Source organism: Tyto alba, unplaced genomic scaffold (assembly GCF_018691265.1).
Source record: "Tyto alba isolate M040663 unplaced genomic scaffold, T.alba_DEE_v4.0 Super-Scaffold_5, whole genome shotgun sequence".
Classification (NCBI taxonomy): Eukaryota; Metazoa; Chordata; class Aves; order Strigiformes; family Tytonidae; genus Tyto; species Tyto alba.
In genome coordinates this window covers 720,210-740,947 of record NW_024881326.1, presented here as the reverse complement: position 1 = coordinate 740,947, position 20,738 = coordinate 720,210, and the positions used below count along the sequence as shown (strand labels likewise).

General features: G+C 61.4%; 3 protein-coding genes across 5 annotated transcripts; all 3 read right to left on the bottom strand.

The window, feature by feature from the left end:
• Positions 1 to 2,114: 2,114 nt before the first annotated feature.
• On the bottom strand, positions 2,115 to 10,805 carry SLC25A14 (solute carrier family 25 member 14). Of its 3 annotated transcripts, XM_042807147.1 has the most exons (9): positions 10,680 to 10,805; positions 10,449 to 10,596; positions 9,640 to 9,734; positions 8,038 to 8,123; positions 7,212 to 7,307; positions 5,014 to 5,138; positions 3,817 to 3,952; positions 3,340 to 3,420; positions 2,115 to 2,571 (listed from the first exon to the last, which is right to left on the bottom strand). In XM_042807147.1, exons 1-9 carry the CDS (start codon positions 10,741 to 10,743, stop codon positions 2,530 to 2,532), a joined length of 873 nt encoding a protein of 290 aa, XP_042663081.1. In that variant the 5' UTR covers positions 10,744 to 10,805; the 3' UTR covers positions 2,115 to 2,529. The 3 variants fall into 3 exon arrangements, 2 of the variants coding, with proteins under 2 accessions (XP_042663081.1, XP_042663082.1); XM_042807148.1 differs by lacking the exons at positions 2,115 to 2,571; positions 3,340 to 3,420 and adding an exon at positions 4,319 to 4,482 and having other exon boundaries at positions 3,846 to 3,952; XR_006166932.1 differs by lacking the exons at positions 2,115 to 2,571; positions 3,340 to 3,420 and adding an exon at positions 4,282 to 4,482 and having other exon boundaries at positions 3,849 to 3,952.
• Positions 10,806 to 11,358: 553 nt separating this feature from the next.
• Positions 11,359 to 14,574, bottom strand: RBMX2 (RNA binding motif protein X-linked 2). Its single transcript, XM_042807146.1, has 6 exons — positions 14,534 to 14,574; positions 14,324 to 14,439; positions 14,028 to 14,079; positions 13,829 to 13,958; positions 13,547 to 13,727; positions 11,359 to 12,198 (listed from the first exon to the last, which is right to left on the bottom strand). The coding sequence occupies exons 1-6, from the start codon at positions 14,536 to 14,538 to the stop codon at positions 11,756 to 11,758; spliced, it is 927 nt and encodes a 308-aa protein (XP_042663080.1). The 5' UTR covers positions 14,539 to 14,574; the 3' UTR covers positions 11,359 to 11,755.
• A 202-nt stretch (positions 14,575 to 14,776) lies between these two features.
• Positions 14,777 to 18,899, bottom strand: RAB33A (RAB33A, member RAS oncogene family). The gene is made up of 2 exons (XM_042807149.1): positions 18,529 to 18,899; positions 14,777 to 15,326 (listed from the first exon to the last, which is right to left on the bottom strand). The coding sequence occupies exons 1-2, from the start codon at positions 18,748 to 18,750 to the stop codon at positions 14,871 to 14,873; spliced, it is 678 nt and encodes a 225-aa protein (XP_042663083.1). The 5' UTR covers positions 18,751 to 18,899; the 3' UTR covers positions 14,777 to 14,870.
• Between the last annotated feature and the right edge of the window lie 1,839 nt (positions 18,900 to 20,738).

Below are 20,738 nucleotides of genomic sequence, written 5' to 3'. Positions count from 1 at the left end.
GTCCCGCAGCCGAGCGGAGCCGGCGTCCTGCTTCGACACGGGTGCTGGTAACGGGTGAGCGCAGCTGGGAGCCCGGGCACCCTCGAAAAGCCCGAAACAAAGAAACTGCCATAACCTACAGAGAGGCCTCCTCAGCGAGCAGAGGTCAGCAACGGCTGTTCTGGGAGCTGGTGTCCTCTGCCTGCTTATAGATCCACGTAAAAGTAACCAGCTGCCTACCCAAAAGGAGCCCCGCTCTCTCCGAGAACCCCACCTGTGAGAATCTCTCTGCACAATCCCTCGGACCCGCCGGGGACGCCTGGCTCACCCCAGGCTCCGTGACGTGGATCATCTCCAAAGAGAGACTTCATCTGTCATCGACTGACCTCACTCCTGGGAGCAGTTTAATGAACTGTACCATAATACTTTAAAGGAAATACATATACTTGCTACTAATACTTAAAAAAATTATATATACTCCTGCTTGCCTTGCTAATAATATTTAACTTACTAATAGTAAGGCAACACAGAAATTAACAGAAACAAAGCCTCCGCATCCTTGTGCATTACAGAGTCGTAGGAACCCACTGCCACATCCTTTATGCTCCCGTGGGGTGGGTCACCCTCCCATGGCTGTGACTGCCGCTGCTCCATCCCTTTAGACAAAGGGCCACGAGCCACCTCTCCTGCCTCATGAGCTGGAAAAATCTGCGCTGCCAGGAAACGGGGCAGGCTCAAGCCTTCCTCTGTCAAACAGTAACCTGAGAGCGGACGGGGCGAGGCCGAGAGCAGGGCCCAGGGCAGGACATGGCCGAGGGGCAGGACGCGGGCGCTGCGGCAGGGAGGAGGGATGCAGCAGAGGTACAAATTGTGGCCGCTGTGGATGGAGCTGTGGAGCGGGGAGCACCCCGGGTCTGCACCGCAAGTGGCCACGGGAAGGGCTCTGGTGGCCCTACACCTTTTGTTTGCCAAGGGAGACCTCTGGGGAGCCTTAGCCCCGACGGGGCGAGGGTGCAAGCGCCAGGGCACGAGCTCAAAGCGGAGGGGAGGTCAGACAGAGCGGAGAAGGGGCAGCACGGCTGGGGAGAAGGCACAAGGCCAGCGTGGAGCCGGTGCCTCCCTCGCCCTGTCCCACGCGCAGCGCTGCGGTAGCTCACCCTGCCCAGGCAGTTTATCCGCGGGGGGGCTCCTCCATCCCACCCCGCCAGGACAGAAGTGGGGGTGTCACCGGGCCGTGGCTCCGCAGCAGCCACGTCTGGGTTGTGAGACCACAGCTGGCCCCGCAGCCACCACTGGCAGCGATTCCTCCTTCCCGCTGTGCAGCTTCGTATTTCTCCTTCACCGTGCCCCTCTGCAGCAAAACACCGCCCGCTTTCCCCGTTACAACCCCGCGTACTTCCAACCATGACCCTTACTGGACCCCAACAGGCATTTCCCCTTTGCCCTGCACCAGCCTCGCTGCTTAGACGTCTTGCATAAAACCCTTAATCAAAAGCCTTTTGGAAACCCAGACAGACCAGGCTAACTCCAGCGTCCTGGTCCACACACTTGCTGGCTCCTTCTCAAACATCCCAGCAGATTTGAAATCTGAATTCTTCCTCTTCCTCATCCATCAGCCACTGGCCCTTCCAGCACACCGCAGTCATCGCCCTTCAGCCAAACTAAAGCCACCCCATAGAGGAAAGGGAGTAGGAGCATGAGAGTTGTTCACTTTCACAGCCATGCACAATCAAAACAGAAGGGGGTGACCAAAGTGTCTTGCCCGATGTTCTGCTTAGAGCTTGGAATGTTAGAGCCACCGCTTTAAAGCAGCGGGACAGCCGAGTTCAGCCTGAAATCACGTTACCTTGCTTTACAAGTGATACGACCAAAAATACGCAGTGAGGTGAAAAGACTGAGGTTTTGCAAACTGAGCAGAGAGTACAACAGCAGTTTTCTGACACTAAGCGTTAAACTTTGCTTTAGAAACATTTCTACTGTCATGAATCCTAAAGGTTGCTTTTATATATATATATGGGGAAAAAAAGATATATTTAGTGTGCTGAAAAAATAGCTTCTGTTCTCTCCAAGGGCAGAGACACCATCTGCTCTGGAATATACCTGCAGTAAATCTGCACAAACACACACTCAAGCCATCCAGACAATAAATAATTTAATGAGGTTACAGTTCTGCAAGAAAATATGACAGCAGCACCCCTTCCCAGCCTCACCCTGCAAGCATGGCAGAAAAATGCACACGAGCCAAACAACAAACCACAGCTGCACCCAAAGGCCACTGGAATGCACAGATCTTCACAGAAGATATCGCTTCAGGCCCAGACACTGCTCACCATTAATACTCGCCTCCGTGTGAAAACACATGCAGCCCCTGCCGTCAGCCTCCCAGTCCCACCAGGCAGATCATGCTCCAGGGACCATGCGTTTGGGGGGGGGGGAGCCCAGACCCACGTGTACCAAAACTTCATGGGGATGGTGAAACGAAGAGGAATGCTGCAGCAAAGCTCTCTGCTGCAAGTCTTGAAGGTGACTCTCATGGAACGAAGGCAGCTGTCAGAATGGAAGTCGCTTCAGCTGCTCGTATGTGATAAAAAACTGAAAGGAACGTCAAGGAATCGGGCCAAACCCGCAAGGCAGCTGCCCCCGGCCTCCCGACGTGACCGGCCCGCGCCTGGCAGGGCAGGGCAGGGAGAGAGCATCAGCACAGCACGGCTGAGCAGCGTGGGGAAGCCGCTCTTCCAGGCAGCACAAACGGACCGGCACAGGTAGAGGAGAGAGCTCTGGGGCGGGAGCTACCGGGAGGGGGACGACTGACCCAGAAGCAAACTGGCCCAGGCTTGCCTGGACCACTGGGAAAGGGAGGCGGCTCTAACCCTGGACTGGGACTCCCTTAAAATCAATTCCGCAGAGTTTCGGAAGGCAAGAAGGATCTAGTACAGCAACACAGCAGCGCTGGTTCTGCAGAGCAGGTCAGCACCAGCGTCAGAGCAGCAAAACATCCCTCGGGGAACAGGAGCCGACCCGGGAAGCGCAACCTCCCCGAGCTCAGGACGAAGGGCAAGTCCCAAGCTGAGCCCCTGAGAGCACGGACTCGACAGGAAACCTCTGCAAGTCCCTGCACCGGCCACCTACGGAGCTGTCAGAAGCAGCAGCCACAACCAGCGGCATTTTTTGGCACTTGAACCAGCAGCAGCCACACCACAGCTTACGTCTGTCCAAGCGGCACAGGGAGCTGCCTCTGGGCTGCTGCGGGGACGCCAAGGAGGCGCCCCATCCAGGCGTCTGCTCTGCACCCCCCTTCACAGCTCGGTTTGCCCCTGCCTGTCCCCAGCCACAACCTCCCAGCAGCACACTGAAGGATACAATGATGTTCCAGGGACCGAGCCGAAGCCAGTTGGGCCAGAAACCTTTATAGAGTGCAAAGAAGCCCTCGCTCTTCCACGTCTGGGAGGGGAGAGAAGAGACAGATCAATGATGAGACACACCAAGGCCACGCTCTGCCCATCTCCCTGAAACCACGTGGGATGTAACGGACCTTTACAGCTGCTGCAGTGAGCAGAGAGGCCAGTGGAGACGAGGTTAAGTCGTGTGAAGTGTCACTTACAGTACATGAACCTAATCAAACCGCATCACCGACAGAGTTTTGTCCCCGAAGGTTGGGAGGAAGCTCAAGCTGACAATAGAAAGTGACCCTAGGACTTCTCCGGGTTGTCTGAAAGGCTCCCTCACAAGCACGCTCTGTCGCTGCAGAATCTAACTGCTCCCATCAGTGGCGTGCGGCGCTGGAATCCGGCCAGCCTCCCGAAGACAGGGATTCACCCGCCTCTCTCGCCTCCTTACCTTCACCAGGCCATCCAGGGTGCCCTTGTAGAGCTCCGTGCTGCCCACTATCGCCCGCTGGTTCATCATCCGTGTCCGCACCACGTCCACAGGGTTGGAGGCAATGGCCCCAGCCAGCCCGCATGTAAAACTGGAACTGCGTACACACCAAAACAGGAGAGAGGGACAGGTCTGAACACGGCCGCTCCGGCTCAGGCAGGCCACTGCACAAGCACAAGAGAATATCTTTCACTGGATTTCATGAAAGGCATTTAGCAATAAACACTCGCTGCACTGCCTGCTCCCACCCAGCAAAGAGGCCGAGGCAGGAACCATGCCACCTCAGGACCCCAGAGAGCTCAGGGGAGGGGGTGGGAAACGCTCGTCTCTCTTATCAAGACCCTGGTCAGAGCCCACCGCTGGGTCTCCACAGGGCCAGCCTGCAGCTCAGCAAGCGTCCCTGGGTGCTGTCAAGGTGACACAGACCTGAAGGCAGCCTCTTGGAAGCACACATCCTTCTCACCAGAGCAAACACTTCTTCAGGGCAGGGAAGGAGGGAGGAAGACCAAAGGCAGCAAGAGGGAGCATGCAGCTGCTAGGCTCCTCCCTCCACGTATAGTGCTCGTCACCTTCAGCCCACAGCAGGCAAACTCAACAGAAGCACTGCAGCACCTCCAGCTAAAGTGTCTGCCAGAAGAACAGGAAATTGTGGGTGAAAAAAAGACTTTGGGAGGCCTCTAACCCACCCCCTGCTCAGAGCGGGCTGACTTCCAGTCTTGGTCAGATTGCTCAGGGTCTCGTCAGCTTTGCCAGTCTCCGTTTGTCTCACAGAGCTCTTGCGGCAACGGCCGCAAGGTGACAGTGTCTGTGCAGAAGGGGACCTGGGGCGGGAGCAGCTCTCCCAACGGACTGCTACAGGTAGTCACGCACCCGGGACCCCTGCCTCCTTCGTGCCAGGGCACTGAGGTGGGGCGACAGCACTTCTGCCCGTTTCACGTCACCGCGGGATTCCTGCCAGGCTCCTTCTCCAGGGCGGTCTCTCTGAGTACGCTTGCTGGTCATTCTGAGCTGCTCCAGTCCACGCAGCAGATCCCTCAGAAGCACCAAGCCTGTTCTCTGCAGCTCTATAAAGAGGTCTCACCCCAACCCCCACCTTGCTCCTCTGCCTCACCCCCCGCCCCAAGCCTGGAGAGCGCAGCAGCTGCAGCAAATACTCACACGAAGTGGGTAAAGATGGTGTCGCCCATCAGGCCTGATAGAATTAAGTGCTTCTTGGTGATGTCGTAGACTGGCAGTTCCACCCCGACCACGATGGCGGCTCTCTGAGCTGTGGGGACAACACCCTGCAGAGCACAGACATCAGTCACACGCGCCAGCTGCTGCCTGGGGACAGCAGCTAGTACGACATCTCCCCCCAGCTTCCTCTCGGGAGCCTTTCGCTGACAGCATCTGCCCTGTATCCTCCTTGCCCTATCTGGCAGCTGTAGCTCTTCAGGTAGAAACCAGCTGAATGTCTCCCAGCTGTGCTCCAAAGCCAAGCAGGATTCCTCCGCCCTGGCAGCGTTACTCCAGCTAGATTAACTACACGCCGCTTCTCTCCTTGCCTCTGTCGCCTCTCGGGCAGTAATCCACTCGTCTTCCCCCCACTGAACTCGATACCAGAAGACTCTGCACCACAAGAGCAGCAGCAGCTCTTTACAGAGCCCGGTGGGGCTCCAGGTCCTCCTTGCTACACAACAGCAGACAGTCTGCTTCATTTAGGTTTTTAACTTACGAGATTTTTATGTATTGAAAGAGCTGCTGCCAACAAGACATTGATCTGGGAACTGGAAAGACAATTACTGGAACAGCTATGAGCTTAGGTAAGAGGTACCAGGAACCTTCTCAGAAATATCCCAGCAAACCCCTCACCAGCAACCAGATAAAAACACGTGCCACTTCTTACTGGCTTGCAGAGCACGGCCGCAATGCAGAGCTGGGCCATTTCGCAGGAACTGCAACACCATCCAAGTAATTCAGGGAGACCCACGGTGTCACGAGAGAGCCCCCTGGTCCCTGGGACTGGGAGCGACCCTTCGGTGTGGACAAATTATGAGCCAGCCCATCAGGGCAGCCAGCTTCCCGCCAGACAAAACCAAAGCCACTGTAAGAAGTAAAAGCACTTTTCAGGTGGGTGGCTCCCGCTGTCCCAACGCAGCGCCTGACGGGCTCCTGCCTAACCCAGTCCTGGCACGGCCAGCACAAACATCCCCACAAGATAAATGCCAGAACTGGTGAGGCTGCTGAGCGTGAACATCTTTGCCTCAAGGTGAGGGAAGACGGGAGGGAGGAGACAGTGGCTGTCCCAGAGCGGGGAGCAGCAGGACTAGCTTGATCACTGGAATCCACCTCGAGACTGACCTGGCTGCCCCGTGTCCTGTCTGCACCACACAGCAGCAACACAGAGGGTTTAATTTCTTCTCTAGTCTCTTTTCTCCTCGTGTGTCTTTAGAGAGCAGAAATAATCTCAGAGTAAATATTGTGTCAACGCTGGCAGCTGATTGATGACTCCTCCCCTTCCCACACAGGACACTGTGAAGCTATCTTTCTGAAAAAGGCTTCAGTGACCATAAGAGGGAGAAATCAGATTGTTGCCTGGAAAAAAGCATTGGAATTCTGTAGTTCCCCCACCCGACCTCGCACCTCGGCAGACTGCTGGGTAACCGAGCGTATGGAAGACTTGTAACGCAAGGACAAAGAGGGGTTCTCTAACAAAAACTAAGATCCAAACAGTAAGGCTTCAGCACTGGTAACTCTCATCTGTCCTCAAGCCCATGAGCTTTATATCACCAGCTTCCCCAAAAGCCACCACTCTGTCCTGCTCTTTGCATGCTCGGAGGGCAGGTTTCAAGGATGGGGTAAGTGGGGACGTGGGGCAAATTTCTCCCTTTGGAACCTCAGAAAGTTACTGTTGGTCATTAGCGTCTCTCAAGTCACTTGGAAGAATTCCTCCTCCTCCAGGTGAGGAGGTGCTCAGCCGCTCGCCCTCAGAGGCAGGCAAAACTGCCCTGCTGGCTGCGCGCAGGGTCACCTCCGACGCAGTCCAAGACACAGCAGGCTGAGCAGCCCCCCTAAGGCAGGCCACGGGGAGGATCCGGCCCCAAATGCTGGTCCCATTCAGGGGACACTCAGGTATTGGAAACCCGATGAGCCCCAGCGCCAGTCCCAGACACCAGGCCTGCCGGGGCCAGCGCTGATGCTGCCGCAGCACGGACCCAGCCTCCGCCACAGACGTGCCTCTGTCCGTCCCGTAACCAGAAGCGGAACTTTCCTACCACCCTTGGTTCACAGTTCTCCCCCCGAGCTGCACCCGGGTGTAGCAAACAAGCTGTGAGTTCTGCTACTAGTGGCAGGGGGTCCCAGCAGCTGGTGCTCACCCTCCAGAGCCCTCGGGTACCCTCTTGCTGGTAGATGTCGATGAAGCTGCCGATCATGCCACCCTGGAATAAGCTGCCTTGAGCCTGCATTCGGATCTGGAAGAAAGGCCAGAGTCAGCGGGACGACATCGGCACCAGCCCAGGAGGGCAGAGACTAGCTCAGCGACCTCCTGGCAGGGAGAGCAGGAGAGCAGGTCGGAGCAGGCGCCGCTCCCCCCGCGCCCTCCCCGGCAGGCGAGGAGCAGGGACGGTGCCGGGGCGGAAGCACAGAGCCAAGCTCAGACAAGACAGAGAAGCAACGGGCACTGGAAACCAGTCTGAGAAGGCCGGTCTGCACAGGGGGAAGTTCTCCAGGCTCCCTTGGCTCAGAGCGGAGCTACCCTGACCCCAGGAACCCCGCAGCAGGGACCGCAGGGGACCAGGCAGTCCCCACCGAACTCTGGTCACTCCTGCTGACAGGGAGGGCTTTGTGGCAGCGTCAGCAACGCGCGGCACAGGGACCGCGGGGAAAGGAGCCGAGAAGGTCTGATGAGCAGCCGGCTACCACCCCACTCACCCAGTTAAAACAACACAGCCTCCGCCCCTCGCCGTAACAGATTTCATGGTCTTTAACAGCTGCATTTTTAGAAACCTGTTTACTGCTCTGGGCTTCTGTTCCCATCCATAAAAAAAAAAAAAACCCAAATTAGCAGAACTGCTGCCAGCAGTGGCTCACAGAGCACCGCACCGCAGCCGGGAGAGATGCACCTTCACTGGAAAGCAGCGGCCAAACGCACAACAAACCAGAGCCAGGCAGGAGCTGCCTCTGGCCAGGTACAATCCTCACCTTCAGCACATCCGTCGGATTGGCAATTGCAGAGGAGATCACCCCCGAGACCACGCCGCAGATTACATTGATCAGCAACGTTTCATCTGCAACCCAGAAAAGAAAGTCAGATCCTAAAGATCTAAAGAGAAGGCGCACAGATGGTACCGAAGCAGCGAGAAGCTCGGGGAAGAGCGGAGAAGCTCGGTTCACAAATCACATGGTGAAGCTGCACGAGCAGGGGCTGGCCACGGCAGATCCATCCCCACACCGGCCAGAGCCAGAAAGCGGGAGCTGAAACGCTCGGCAACACGCTCTGAGAGAGAAGCGGCTCTTGCTGATGAGCCTAGCTGATCAGACAGGGAAAAGACTGCCATCCGCGAAAATTTTGGACAATCAGCTGAGATTTCAGTGTCCAGTGATGCATTTCTCACAATGGAGACAAGCCAAGGCAGAGAGGGACAACCCAACGCTTCTCAAGGCAATCTGACAGCAATTTGTTTTGATCTGGAGCCCCAGCTGGCCGCGCTCAGAACACGCAGCCACCTTGAGAAAACAGAGAAGAGGCGACCCAGGCAGAGAAAGTTAGACGCAATTAGTTCCAGGGGGGGGCGGGCAGAATAATCCCAGACTTCCAGGCCCGATATTAGGGTGATGGTTACGTCGGGGAAAGGCAGAGCCCTTTGCTGGTACTGACCACAGCACTTCCCAGAGGAGACCAGGCCACTGGCTGCCCCAGGCCTGCAGGGAGACAAACATTCAGACAAGAGCAGGCAACGCTGCGACAGCAAGCGAGGGGAGCCGTGCGGCGCTGGAGAGCCGAGCAGCCCCCGGAAAAAAGCGCTCTGGCGCGGCGCTCCCCCGTCCTCCAGCCTCCCTGCACGCCTTCCCAGGTCGGAGCGGCGTTACCACATTCACCCGTGTCACGCCGGGGTTTAAAACCGCGCGTGCAGGCTCCGGGGCTCCTCCAGGGACCACGTAGCAGGCTTCTGCTGCTCCGCGCGCTCGGCAGGAGCCGCACGCCCCTCGCTGCCGGAGGGGCACAGCTGACGAGCACCCGCGGTTCCCCTCCTCCGGGCTGGAGCCAAAGCTAAAGGGCCGGACAGCACAATTTCACAGAATCACAGAATCTGTGAAACTTGCCATTTCTATCCAGACGTGCTGCGTTCAGGCACAAGGGCTCAAAGGCTCCGGGGAGGAGAGACTCGCTACCGGAGCTTTCAATCCATGCATCACACCCGACGTGCAGATGGGACGAGGTGTCTTCCCTGACACTGACCAGAAAGGAAAGATGAGCCTGGGACAATGACACCTTTTTTTTTTTTTTTTTTGGCTCTGACATTGCAAAAACCGAGATAAAGGCTGGGGAAAGAAAAGGCCTGGCTGGCAGGAGAGGTGTCTGGCCAAGCACAGCGAGATTCACATCTGTATTGCAACCTATCGCTGTACAAACAAAACCAGAGCGTGAAGTAACAAACCCCCTGTTTCTGTGGGAATCTAGAGCTGGGAGGGACAGAGAGAGGAATGAGCAAAACTGCACAGCACGGGGAGCAGGAGGTGATTTGACACCGCGCCTCTGGCGAGCCGAGAGGTGCCTGTACGGACACGTTTGCTGCCACTGACCTTCCAGGCGATCGACAAACAGCCGCTTCAGGCTCTGGTAAATGCCAATCTTTATGGTGCCGTATGACGCCTGTCTCAGCAAGGCGGGGGCGATCCTGGGAGGGGGGGGGGGACACAACCGAAAGCGTGGCACGCTGGCAGCCTGGCACGAGTCACCCCCCACCAACACCCGCAGTGGAAGGGGCAGAGCCCGGACAACCCCCCCCCCCCGGGAGCACCTCGCCTTGTCCCCACGCAGCCTCCAGAGCGGGAGGCAGGCGCCCGCGCAGCCCTGCGCCTTGCTGTGCAACGCACGCAATCACAGAGTGCTTTGGGTGGGAAGGGACCCTAAAGCCCCCCCAGTGCCCCCCCCCTGCCCCGGGCAGGGCCCCCTTCCCCCAGCCCAGGGGGCTCCCAGCCCCGTCCAACCTGGCCTTGAACCCTTCCAGGGAGGGGGCAGCCACGGCTGCTCTGGGCAAGGTGCTCCAGTGCCTCACCACCCTCACAGTATAGAATTTATTCCTTACATCTAAATTTCAGTTTAAAACTGTGACCCCTCATCCCATCCCCACCCCCTGACCCAGAGTCCCCCCCCACCTCTCCTGCCCCCCCTTTAAGCCCTGGGAGGCCGCTCGAAGGGCTCCCCGGAGCCTTCTCTTCTCCAGGCTGAACCCCCCCAACTCTCTCAGCCCGGCCCCCCAGGGGAGCTGCTCCAGGCCCCCCAGCATCTCCGTGGCCTCCTCTGGCCCCGCTCGAGCAGCCCCGTGTCCTGCTGTCGGGGGTCCCGCAGCCGCCGGGGTCTGGGGGTCCCGGGGGGTCCCGGCGCTTACCCCGAGTACAGCGCGCGGCCGCCCTCCTCGCGGCAGATGCGGAAGAGCGCGTGGAACATGCCGCGGTAGCGCACCTCGCGGAACCGCGCATCGGCGCCCTGGCCCTGCACCTGCAGCCGCGTCTTGGTCAGGTCCACGGGGAAGGTGCCTGCGTGGGGAGAGCGGCCGTCAGCGCCGGCCACGGCCACGGCCACGGCCACGGCCACCGCCCCCCCCCCCCCGCCGCCTCACCGAACTCGGCCACGATGGAGGCGAGCCCGCCGTACACGAAGGGTTTCCAGTTCAGCGCGGACATGGCATGGCGGAGCGGGGCCGGCCGGACACACGGGCCCACCCGCGACCGGAACCGGAACCGGAACCGCCACCGGAACCGGAACCGAGACAGCAAGGGCGGGGGGGGGGGTGGGGGGGGGAGGAGCGCCCCACCCGCCGGCCCCGCCTCGCCATCCCGGAGTGGGGAACGGGACCCGGTGCCTGGGGAAACCGGGGACGGGGACCAGTGGTCAGGAACAGGAGTGGGGAGCCGGTGCTTGGGGAGACCGGGAACGAGGACCAGTGCCTGGGGAAACTGGGAACGGGGCTCAGGGACAGCAGGAGTGGGGCCGGTGCCTGGGGAAAAGGGAAATGGGGAAACCGGGAACGGGGTCGGTGCGTGGGACAGCCCCACGCAGAGCGCAGCCCCCCGCTCCCGTTCCCCCCCGCCCCAGCCCTCAGGGCCCCGGGGTCAAGCCCGGCAGCTGCCCTGACAGAGCCCGGCAGGGGTTGTTAGTGCGGGCAGTGACCCAAACTGGCCAAAAACCAGCACCCCGCACCCCCCTCTGCACACCCAGCACTGGGGGGTCATGCCAGCCCCCCACCCCCCGCCCCCGCCCATAGCCGTGAAAGGGAAATGCTGCTCCCGGCACTAGCGCCTGCTGAACAGGTAGTTTTTATTAAAAATTGTTTTAAAACAAACCAAGAGGGAGTAAAGGGCCCAGCCGCAGCAGCACAGCTCTGGGGATCCATCCCAGAAGCCGGTGTGAGGCCGAGGAGACGCCCACACACCTGGCCCAGCTCTGCGAGGCAGGGGGACGCCCCCCGGGGCTGGGGGAACTGGGCAGTTTGGGGAAGGAGAACACCCTCCTGCTCCACCTGTGTGGCACAGCACGCCTGCAAGCCCCAACACCGCGGGAAGGGCTGACAGAGGCAGCGAACCCCATCTCCGGCCGAGGCCGGGATGAGAAACTGCAGGGGGCAAAGGGTCCAGCCACGGTGGCCCCCCCCCCGCCCCGGGAGGTGCTGAGCAGGTTTGGGGGCAGCCCCCGGGCTCAGCAGCGGCTGGAGCCTCTGGCAGAGCCCCGCTCCCGGGGCCTGGGATGGGGCTCCCTGGCGCCGCGCTCCCGGGACCGCCTGCCCTCAGGACACTCTTCCCGCCGGCTGCCATGCCCGTCGCCCTTCCTGCCAGCCTCCTCTCTCTTCTCCCTCTCTTCCCACAAACCGCTTTGTCCCCTCTGGTCCTGGCAGCTCTTTTCCCCGCTCCTCTCCGCAGGCCTCTGGTGCCTCCGCTCTTCCTCTTCTCGCTGCGTCCTGCTCACGGGTTTCCTCTCCGAGCCCTTCCAAGGCTGCTGGCTCCCGCTGGCGTAGCGCTCGTAGCCGGGGTCCTCCTTCTCCTTCTTAATCTTGATCCTGGGGTGCGCCTCCTCTGCGGACACCGCCCTCTTCACAGCCTGCGAGCTCTGCTTTTGCCTCTCCTGTCTACACTTCTCCTTATCTGAAATGCAAGGTTCATCTTTCAGGACAGGCAGGCCTGCAAGCATCGCCTCAACCCGCCAAGCTCTGCCTTTCCAACTCCCACCCCCATTTTCAGTTCTACCCCCTCCACCCGAGCTTCACACACCCTGCCCCCCCACTCAGAGAGATCCTATTCCACTTCCACCCCCAACCACTTTTCTCCCCCAGCTTGAGCCTTCCTTTAACCGTCACCTCCCCAGCAAGGCTGCCCTCAGGCACTTCAACACAGCTCAGAGTTTCAAGCACCGTCCTTTCTCTCTCTTTCCTCAGCCACGTCCACACAAGAACAACACTGTGTCCACTCTGTGGAAATTCTCTTCTCCAGACCCAACGATTCTTTTCCCTTTTCGCCCTCCCCTGCCTCATTTTTGTGCATCTCCTCAGAGCTCTGGAGCAACATTCTTCCCCCACCCTTAGTTCTGTTGCCTGCTTTCTTTCCTCCAACCCATCTCTCAAAGCCGGATGCCAGCCCCTCCATCCCACGCTGAGGCCTCATCCATCCCGTGTCCTCCCTCCAGGCAACACGGTGCTGAGCTCCTCTCCAGATGTGGGATCACAGTGAAAACACGTCTCAAACCCTGACAGCGCAAGGGCTCAGCTGTAGCTCCAAGCTGGCCCCAAATCCCTGCTGCCAATACCCGCCTGCTGGGGGTATCTTATGAAAGATAACGGAGCAACAAACCCTGCTGCGTCCACTGAGAACAGGAGGTACTCAGGCACGCGGATGGTTTCACTTTTACTGTGTTTATCAGTCTATTTTCATAGAATAGTTGGGGTCAGGAGGGACCTTTAAAGGTCATCTAGGCCAACTCTCCCTAATTCCTTTGGTTTCAGTCTGCAGCCACAGAACCTCATCCAGATCTGCCAGGTTTATGTGCTATTCAATTCAGCCATCTTTCGTAGGCCACAGAATGGTCATTCCACACCTCTACACAACTGCTTTGGTGTAGATTTTAAGATTAAGTGGTGCTTTTTTAAGAGCAGATTTTAAGATTAAGCGGTGCTTTTCCTAAGCTTTCCCTCTGCCCACCCCCTGCAGCGCTGCTCCCCCCCTGCAGTAACTGCAGCCTGGCAGACTTTTTTCCAGGAAAATTGCTATTATTGTCTGCAAGTTACAGCTCTTCAGAGGCTGGGGGATGACATTCACAGACAAGGGCTAGGTCCAGGCACTTGGATACCCCTCAGGAGATCACGACGTAAAGCCTGGACATCGGGCTGTGGCTCTTTTCAAGAGCACACACGTCCTTGGTCCCCCGAGCAAAGGGCCCTCACAAGGCTGAGGCTCCTGACTCCCTCCTGGGGTCAGGGCTGGCCGGAACACAGCTCACCTTTTTGCTTCTTTACAGGCACGTCATCATCCTCGGACAGGGAATCGGACGACGTATGAGGCGGCGTTTTAACTCCGCAGCCCTTTGCGTGGAGGGCTTTTGTGACATCATCTAAGTCATCGGAGTCTTTGGGGGGCCGGTAGTTGGCCACATGGTCCACACGAATCGTCCTCCCTTTGACCTAGGGGAGCCGTGCTGCTCGCGGAGGCGCAGCCCGGCTCCCCGCACGCTGCCCAGGGCTCCCGGCCGGTGCTGAGCCGCGTCCCAGCCTGCTTCACCCACCTTGATCCCATTGAAGTTGTCAACCGCGAGGATGGTGCTCCGCTGGTCCTCGTAGCACAGAAAGCAAAAGCCTTTGGACTTTCCGGTCTTCTTGTCCCGCACCAGGTTGATGTTGACGACCTCCCCATACCTGCAACACACTCTCAGCAGCCCGGGCAGCGGCAGGGGCATGGCGGGTGGGGGAGGCTGCAGCACTTACTGTGAGAACACGCAGATGACATCCCCCTCGGTCAGCTCGTAGTGCAGCCCGCCTGCGGGGAGAGGAGGGAGAGGAGGGAGAGGAGGGAGAGGAGGGAGAGGAGGGAGAGGAGGGAGAGGAGGGAGAGGAGGGAGAGGAGGGAGAGGAGGGAGAGGAGGGAGAGGAGGGAGAGGAGGGAGAGGAGGGAGAGGAGGGAGAGGAGGGAGAGGAGGGAGAGGAGGGAGAGGAGGGAGAGGAGGGAGAGGAGGGAAGGGGGCACCGTGCAGGCCCGGCCCCCCCGCGGCCCCGGCCCGTACCCACAAAGATCCAGGCGCTGTCCTTGTACTCGGCGTGCCACGACACGGCCTCCTGCACGCCCAGCTCCGCCTCCCGCGCGTTCAGCTCGTTGATCAGCTTCACTTTGGTCAGGGGGCTGAGGGCGAGGGCACCGTCAGCCCCGGGAGCAGCAAGAGGGGCCGGGCCGGGCCAGGCCAAGCCCCGCCATCGCTCCCTCCCCTCAGACCTACTTCATGCTGTCGCCGCCGCCGCCGCCGCCCACTACGCATGCGCGCGCATGCGCGCCGCGCCGCCGCCGGCCGACCCGAGTACAGCCGAACCGAGCCGAGCGTAGGCGAGCCAAACCCGAGATCATCCGAACAGAAAAGAGACGAGTGCACACCCGAGACTATCCGAACCGAAACCGAACCGAGCCCGAGCGCGGCCGAACTGAACCGAGCCGACCCGACCCGCGCAAAGCAAGACCCAGAGCGGCCGGGGGGGCAGAGCCTTTATTGGGGGGCCGAGCCTTTATTGGGGGGCCGAGCCTTTATTGGGGGGCCGTGACAGCGGGCGAAGGGGCCCCGCTCAGCACGGGCAGGAGTTTTTCCCGCCGGCGTCGTGCGCTGGCTCCAGCCGGCGGGCCTGGCCCGGCCGCCCCTCCAGGTCCCGGCAGAGCAGCGAGCGCTGCGCCTTCAGCCGGCAGGCCAGGCACATGAAAATGGCGTCCACGTTCTGGCTCTCCTTAGGGTCCTTGGCCGAGGTCTCAAACAAAAGCATGTTGTGAGCGTCGGCGAACTTCAGGGCCATGCTGGATGGCACTTGGATCAGGTCCTTCAAGTCACACTTGTTCCCCACGAGCACCCTGGGGACGAGGGGGGGCACCGCGTGCCCGTTGCACTCCTCGATCCACGTCTTGAGGTTGGTGAAGGAGGCCATCTTCGTGACGTCGTAAACGAAGACGACGGCGTGCACGTTGCGGTAGTAGTGCTCCACCATGCTCTTCCGAAACCGCTCCTGCCCGGCCGTGTCCCACACTTGCACCTAGGAGGCAAAGCAGGCGAGAAAGAAGGGCCGCAGGAGCGCTGAGCGCCCGCCCCGCCGCAGGGCCTGCTGCCGGGGGGGCACAGGGCTTCCCGCTCCTCCACCCCCGGCAGCGGAGCCGCAGCCCGGAGGCCGGGCACGGGCGAGGCGAGCCTTGCGGGGAGAGGCAACCTCTTCTCAGACGAACCACAGGTGAGCTACACGTCCCACACGGATGGTGCCCAAGGCTGAATGGGGCAAGGCACGTGCTTGGGTGACCCAACCACGCAAGCCGAGCTCATCTGGCACGAGAGGTCACACCAGCACTTCGACCAGGGAGCACGGCTCCGTGCCTCTCAGCCTCCTCCCGATGCTCTCAGCCACCATCCCCCCCACCACAGAAACTGTTGGGAAAATGTTGCAATCCTAGAGTAACCCACGACGGAGTTCGAGTCTCCTTTAACAGAAACCAACCGCGCAAAGCATCCTCGTTTCACCAACATCCTTCCACCAGATCAGGGCATTTGTCCACCTAATCCTACACCAAAGGAGAAAACCCCAACAATTAACACAGTGGTACGGGCAGGGGAGTCCGGGCAAAGAGAAGACGAGGAGGGGGAGCCACACTTTGTGTGAGAGCAGCGGGAGAGCATGGAGCTCTGCATGGGGATGGGTGAGGAGCCACCCGAGAGCTTGGGGATTAAAGAGCAGACCGGCACGGGTGACGCTGACTGGGGGGCCTGCTACAGGCTGCCTGGCCACGAAGAACAAGCGGATGAGGTGCTCCGAAGACAGATCGGAGCAGCCTCACGCTTGCAGGCCCTGGTCCTGTCACTGGTGGCAACTTCCTGACCCCAGTGACAGAGGAGCCAACAAGCTCCTGGGCTGGATGAGCAGACGGTGAGGCGGATTGGAATCTGGTGGACATCTGGGCCTAGAAGGTGGTGGTCAGTGACATAAAATCTAGTCAAACACTGGTAACTAGCAGCGTACCCCAGGGGTCAATACCGGGTCCAGTCCTGTTCAATATCTTCATTAATGACCTGGATGGTGGGGCAGACTGCACCCTCAGCAAGCCTGCGGATGACACCAAGCTGGGAGGAGCGTGGCTGGGATGCGAGATGGTTGTGCTGCCACCCAGAAGGACCTCAACAGGCTGGAGAAATGCACTGGCAGGAACCTCATGAAGTTCAACAAAGAGAAGTGCCCAAATCCTGACCCTGGGGAAGAACAACTCCGGGCACCAGTACACGCCGTGGACTGCCCAGCTGGTAAGCAGCTTTGCAGAAAAGGGCTTTGGGGGTCCTGGTGGACACCAGGCTGAAGGTGAGGCAGCAGCGTGCGCTTGCAGCAAGGGTGGTGGATGGTGTCCTGGGCTGCATTAGCCAAAGTATCACCTGCAGGCCAAAGGAGGTGATCCAGCCCCCTCGTGCAGCGCTGGTCAGGCCACACCTGGAGTGCTGTGTTCCGTTCTGGGCTCCCCAGTACAGGAGAGGCATGGACTGGAGAGAGTCCAACGAAGGGCCATGAAGATAATGAAGGGACTGGAGTGTACCTCTCCTACGAGGAAACGCTGAGAGAGCTGGGACTGTTTGGCCTCGAGAAGAAAAGGCTCGAGGGGGGACAATCTTATCAATGTATACAGATACCTGAAGGGAGACTACAAAGAGGAGGGAGCCTGGCTCTTTTCAGCGTTGTGCCAAGACCAAAGGCAACGGGCACACGCTGAAACACAGGAGGCTCCCTCTGAACATCGGGAAACACCTTTCACTGCGAGCACTGGCACTGGCTGCCCGGGGAGGTGGTGGAGCCTCAGAGACGCTCAAAAGCCACCCGGGCAGTGGGCCCTGAGCTGCCCTGCTTCAGCAGGGCGTTGGAGCAGGTGACCCCCAGAACGTCCCTGCCACCCCACACTTTGCTGCTACGCGGCGACTCTGTGTGTTCTCCTGGCTCTTGTAGGTAATATCTTGAAGCCTGGAACTGGCCATTTCCAAACAAGCGTCTGGAGTTAATCCAAATCGCCCAGTACCCCACCGAGACAATGCTTGCCCCAGAGTCTTTTCAGAGGGGAAGGAAGCTGGCAAAGAAGAGCTGCTGCTCACTGGTTTCTCGGCCGGTCTCTCCCGTCTGGGCAGAGCAGGAGGGGAGGGTGCCTTGCCCATTGCTCACCTCCCCCTTGGACACACGGTCCCAAGAAAAAGCCAGTTTGCTGCGCTGCCTCCCACTCCTGCCTGCTGGAGCACAAATAACACCCAAAGGTAGGAACCCTGGCAATGTTCCCTGGTCAGTGGCAGTAAGACAGGCTTCGTGCCAGCCTGCACTACAGCTTATAGCAACCCCGCTATGGGGCGTTGGGACAGAGCTGGGGGAAAATGAGCACCTCTTAAATGAGAGAGGAACGTCCGCGGAGAGTTTAAAAGCACAACTGAAGTTCTTACCCACCCATAGCAGCTCTAATTTCATTGTGATTAGCCCCTCAACTTTTGATCGCCCATCTGTCAGCAAGACAGCGATATTTGCTTCTCCCAGCCGCCAGCCCTGCGCCCCCCGCCCGCCGGGCTGACCCACCTACCCGGGCAGGCCGGGCTCTGCTGCCGGCAGTGCACCCCAACCCGCATCCCACCCGCTGCCGCTGCTGCTGCTGCTCTTGCAGATCGGCTCTCCCCCACCCGCCGGAGCTCTCGGGGTTCGGGCCGATGCGTTTCTCCCAGGCGTCACGCCGGCCTCCGCGCAGCGGATGATTCTACCCTAGGCCAGTCCTGCCAAAATCGCGCCCTCCCAGAGCTCTCGCCGGCAGCAGCATCGCCACCAAGCCGCCAGCACCCAGCCCCTGCAAAGCTCCCGGCCCCCCAGCGCAGCCGCTGCCAGCCTCCAGCCATCCGCTCCCCCCTCCAAACCACGCTGGGTTCTGCGCTCAGCTCCTTCCCCCGGCTCCCCGCAGCCTTGCTTTTCTTTCGGCCCAGCTTGGGGAGCCGGACCCCCCCGGTGCCCCGGCCGTGCTGGCTGGCGGGGGCACATCTGCAGCGTTCCCCCCCCCCCCACGCCCCAAGCTGCCGTTTCCCACCGCCTGCCAACCCCATAAATAGCACCGAGGCGAGAGGGCCGGGCTCAGACAGCATCTCCGCAACGCGGGGAGAGAAACCTCCCCCTGCTCCCCCCCTGGGGGTGGCCCCGGGGGGCGCTCGGGGGGGGGGGGGGGGGCGCAGGCGCCGCCGTGACCCACCTTGATGCGCTCCCCCTCGATCTCCACCGTCTTCTCGCGGAAGTCCACGCCGATGGTGGCCTCGGTCTTGTCGGGGAAGGTGCCCCCGCAGAAGCGGAAGGTCAGGCACGTCTTGCCCACGTTGGAGTCTCCGATCACGATGATCTTGAAGATGCGGGTCTGCACGTAGGGCTCCAGCGAGGGGTCGGGGCCCGGCGGCCGCCCGCCGCCGCCCGCCGCCATCGCCGCCTCACCGCCTCATGGGGCCGCGCCGCCCCACGCACCGGCCCCGGCCCCGGCACGGCCCCACGCACCGGCACGGCACGGCACGGCCACGGCCCCGCCCCACGCACCGGCACCGGCACGGCCTCGCACCGGCACCGGCCCCGCCCCACGCACCGGCACGGCCCCGCCCCACGCACCGGCACCGCCCCCGGCCCCGCCCCACGCACCGGCACCGGCACCGGCACGGCCTCGCACCGGCACCGGCCCCGCCCCACGCACCGGCCCCGGCACGGCACGGCCACGGCCCCGCCCCACGCACCGGCACCGGCACGGCCTCGCACCGGCACCGGCCCCGCCCCACGCACCGGCACCGCCCCCGGCCCCGCCCCACGCACCGGCACCGGCACCGGCACGGCCTCGCACCGGCACCGGCCCCGCCCCACGCACCGGCCCCGGCACGGCACGGCCACGGCCCCGCCCCACGCACCGGCCCCGGCACGGCTCGCACCGGCACCGGCCCCGCCCCACGCACCGGCACCGGCACCGGCACGGCCTCGCACCGGCCCCGGCCCCGCCCCACGCACCGGCACCGGCACGGCCCCACGCACCGGCACGGCCCCGCCCCACGCACCGGCACCGACACGGCCTCGCACCGGCACCGGCCACGCCCCACGCACCGGCCCCGCCCCACGCACCAGCAACGGCACGCCCCACGCACCGGACACTCCCCTGGGCTCGGAGCCCCCCACCCCCGGGGCCAAACGGGCATCCCGGGGGCGGGGGGGGGGGGGGGAAAGCTGGGGACCGGCGGGGCAGCCACGCAGGTCACCTCCCGGGTGGGAGACAGACAGACACAGCAGTGCGAGGCCAGCGGTGGGAGTGGAGAGGGGCAGGCCCTGAGGCTGGAGGGGGGGGGACAGAAACACCCACGGGCTCAGGAGCTGGGAGATACTGAAGGACCCTCCTCGTACCCGGGTGGGCGGCCACGGCAGAGCCCCATGCTCGTGGGGTGGGGGGGCTGCAGCCTGAAGCACACAGGGCTGGCGGGAGCGAGGGGCACAGGGGAGTGGGCTGAGGGGAGCCAGCTTCCTCCCTGTGGGGTCTGTGGAGCAGGGGGGGAATTGGGGGGACCGCAGGGGCTAATCCGGATTAGGGGGCAGCGACGCGGTCTGCCCTCCCCTCTGCTGCACCCCGAGAGCCAGGGTGCCCCGAGGGGGCTGCACGGCTCCCCCTGCCCCTGCCAACGCAGCTCCGAAAGGGAGTGCAGCCCCCTAAAACCGGTGCAGGAAGGCTCCTGCAGTCACTGGGAACTGGGGATCCCCGGTCAAAGTGCCCCCCCGGGGGATCAGTGCTGAGCCGCCTGCTTCCAGCAGCGCTGAAATGCAACAAAAAGGGTGCAGTGAACCACAACAGCAGGCAGAAGAGGCTCATAAAGTTGAGTCTGGACCTGAATCCCATCTCCCCTCATCTCCCCGTTTCGGCGATGCCTGCAGGCGAGCCGGCACACAGAAGGGACCCTCCCCACCCAGGCTCACCCCGGCGTCAGCTGAACGGGAGGTTTTGGCCCAGAAAGGAAGCTCAGCTGATGGACCCAACAGATCCGTCTGGACTGTGTCCCGGAGACGCGACCAGGAAACCATTTCCGACGACCCGCAGCTGCCGCGGGCCTGGCCCAAAACCCGCAGAGCAAAGCCGAGGCGAGGACACCAGCTGCAGAACTGCCGCCCGGCCCTCCCGCTGAGGAGGCCCCCCGGGAAAGACTCGTTCTTCCCTCAGGGGTAGTTTGATCCTCCCGGAGGCCTCGGCCCGAGGAGGGATTCCTGGAGCGAGCACGCTGGGGAGCTGCTGTCTCTGGAAGAGATCGCCAGGCAGATCGGCTGCCACACGGATGTCTGATGTCCTCAGCAGCGCGCCCGACCCGCTCCTCACATCAGAGGAGACAAGGTGAAGGGGCCAGGAGGGAAGATACGACACGGGCAAGAGGGGTCTCGAGTGGAGCCCCAAGA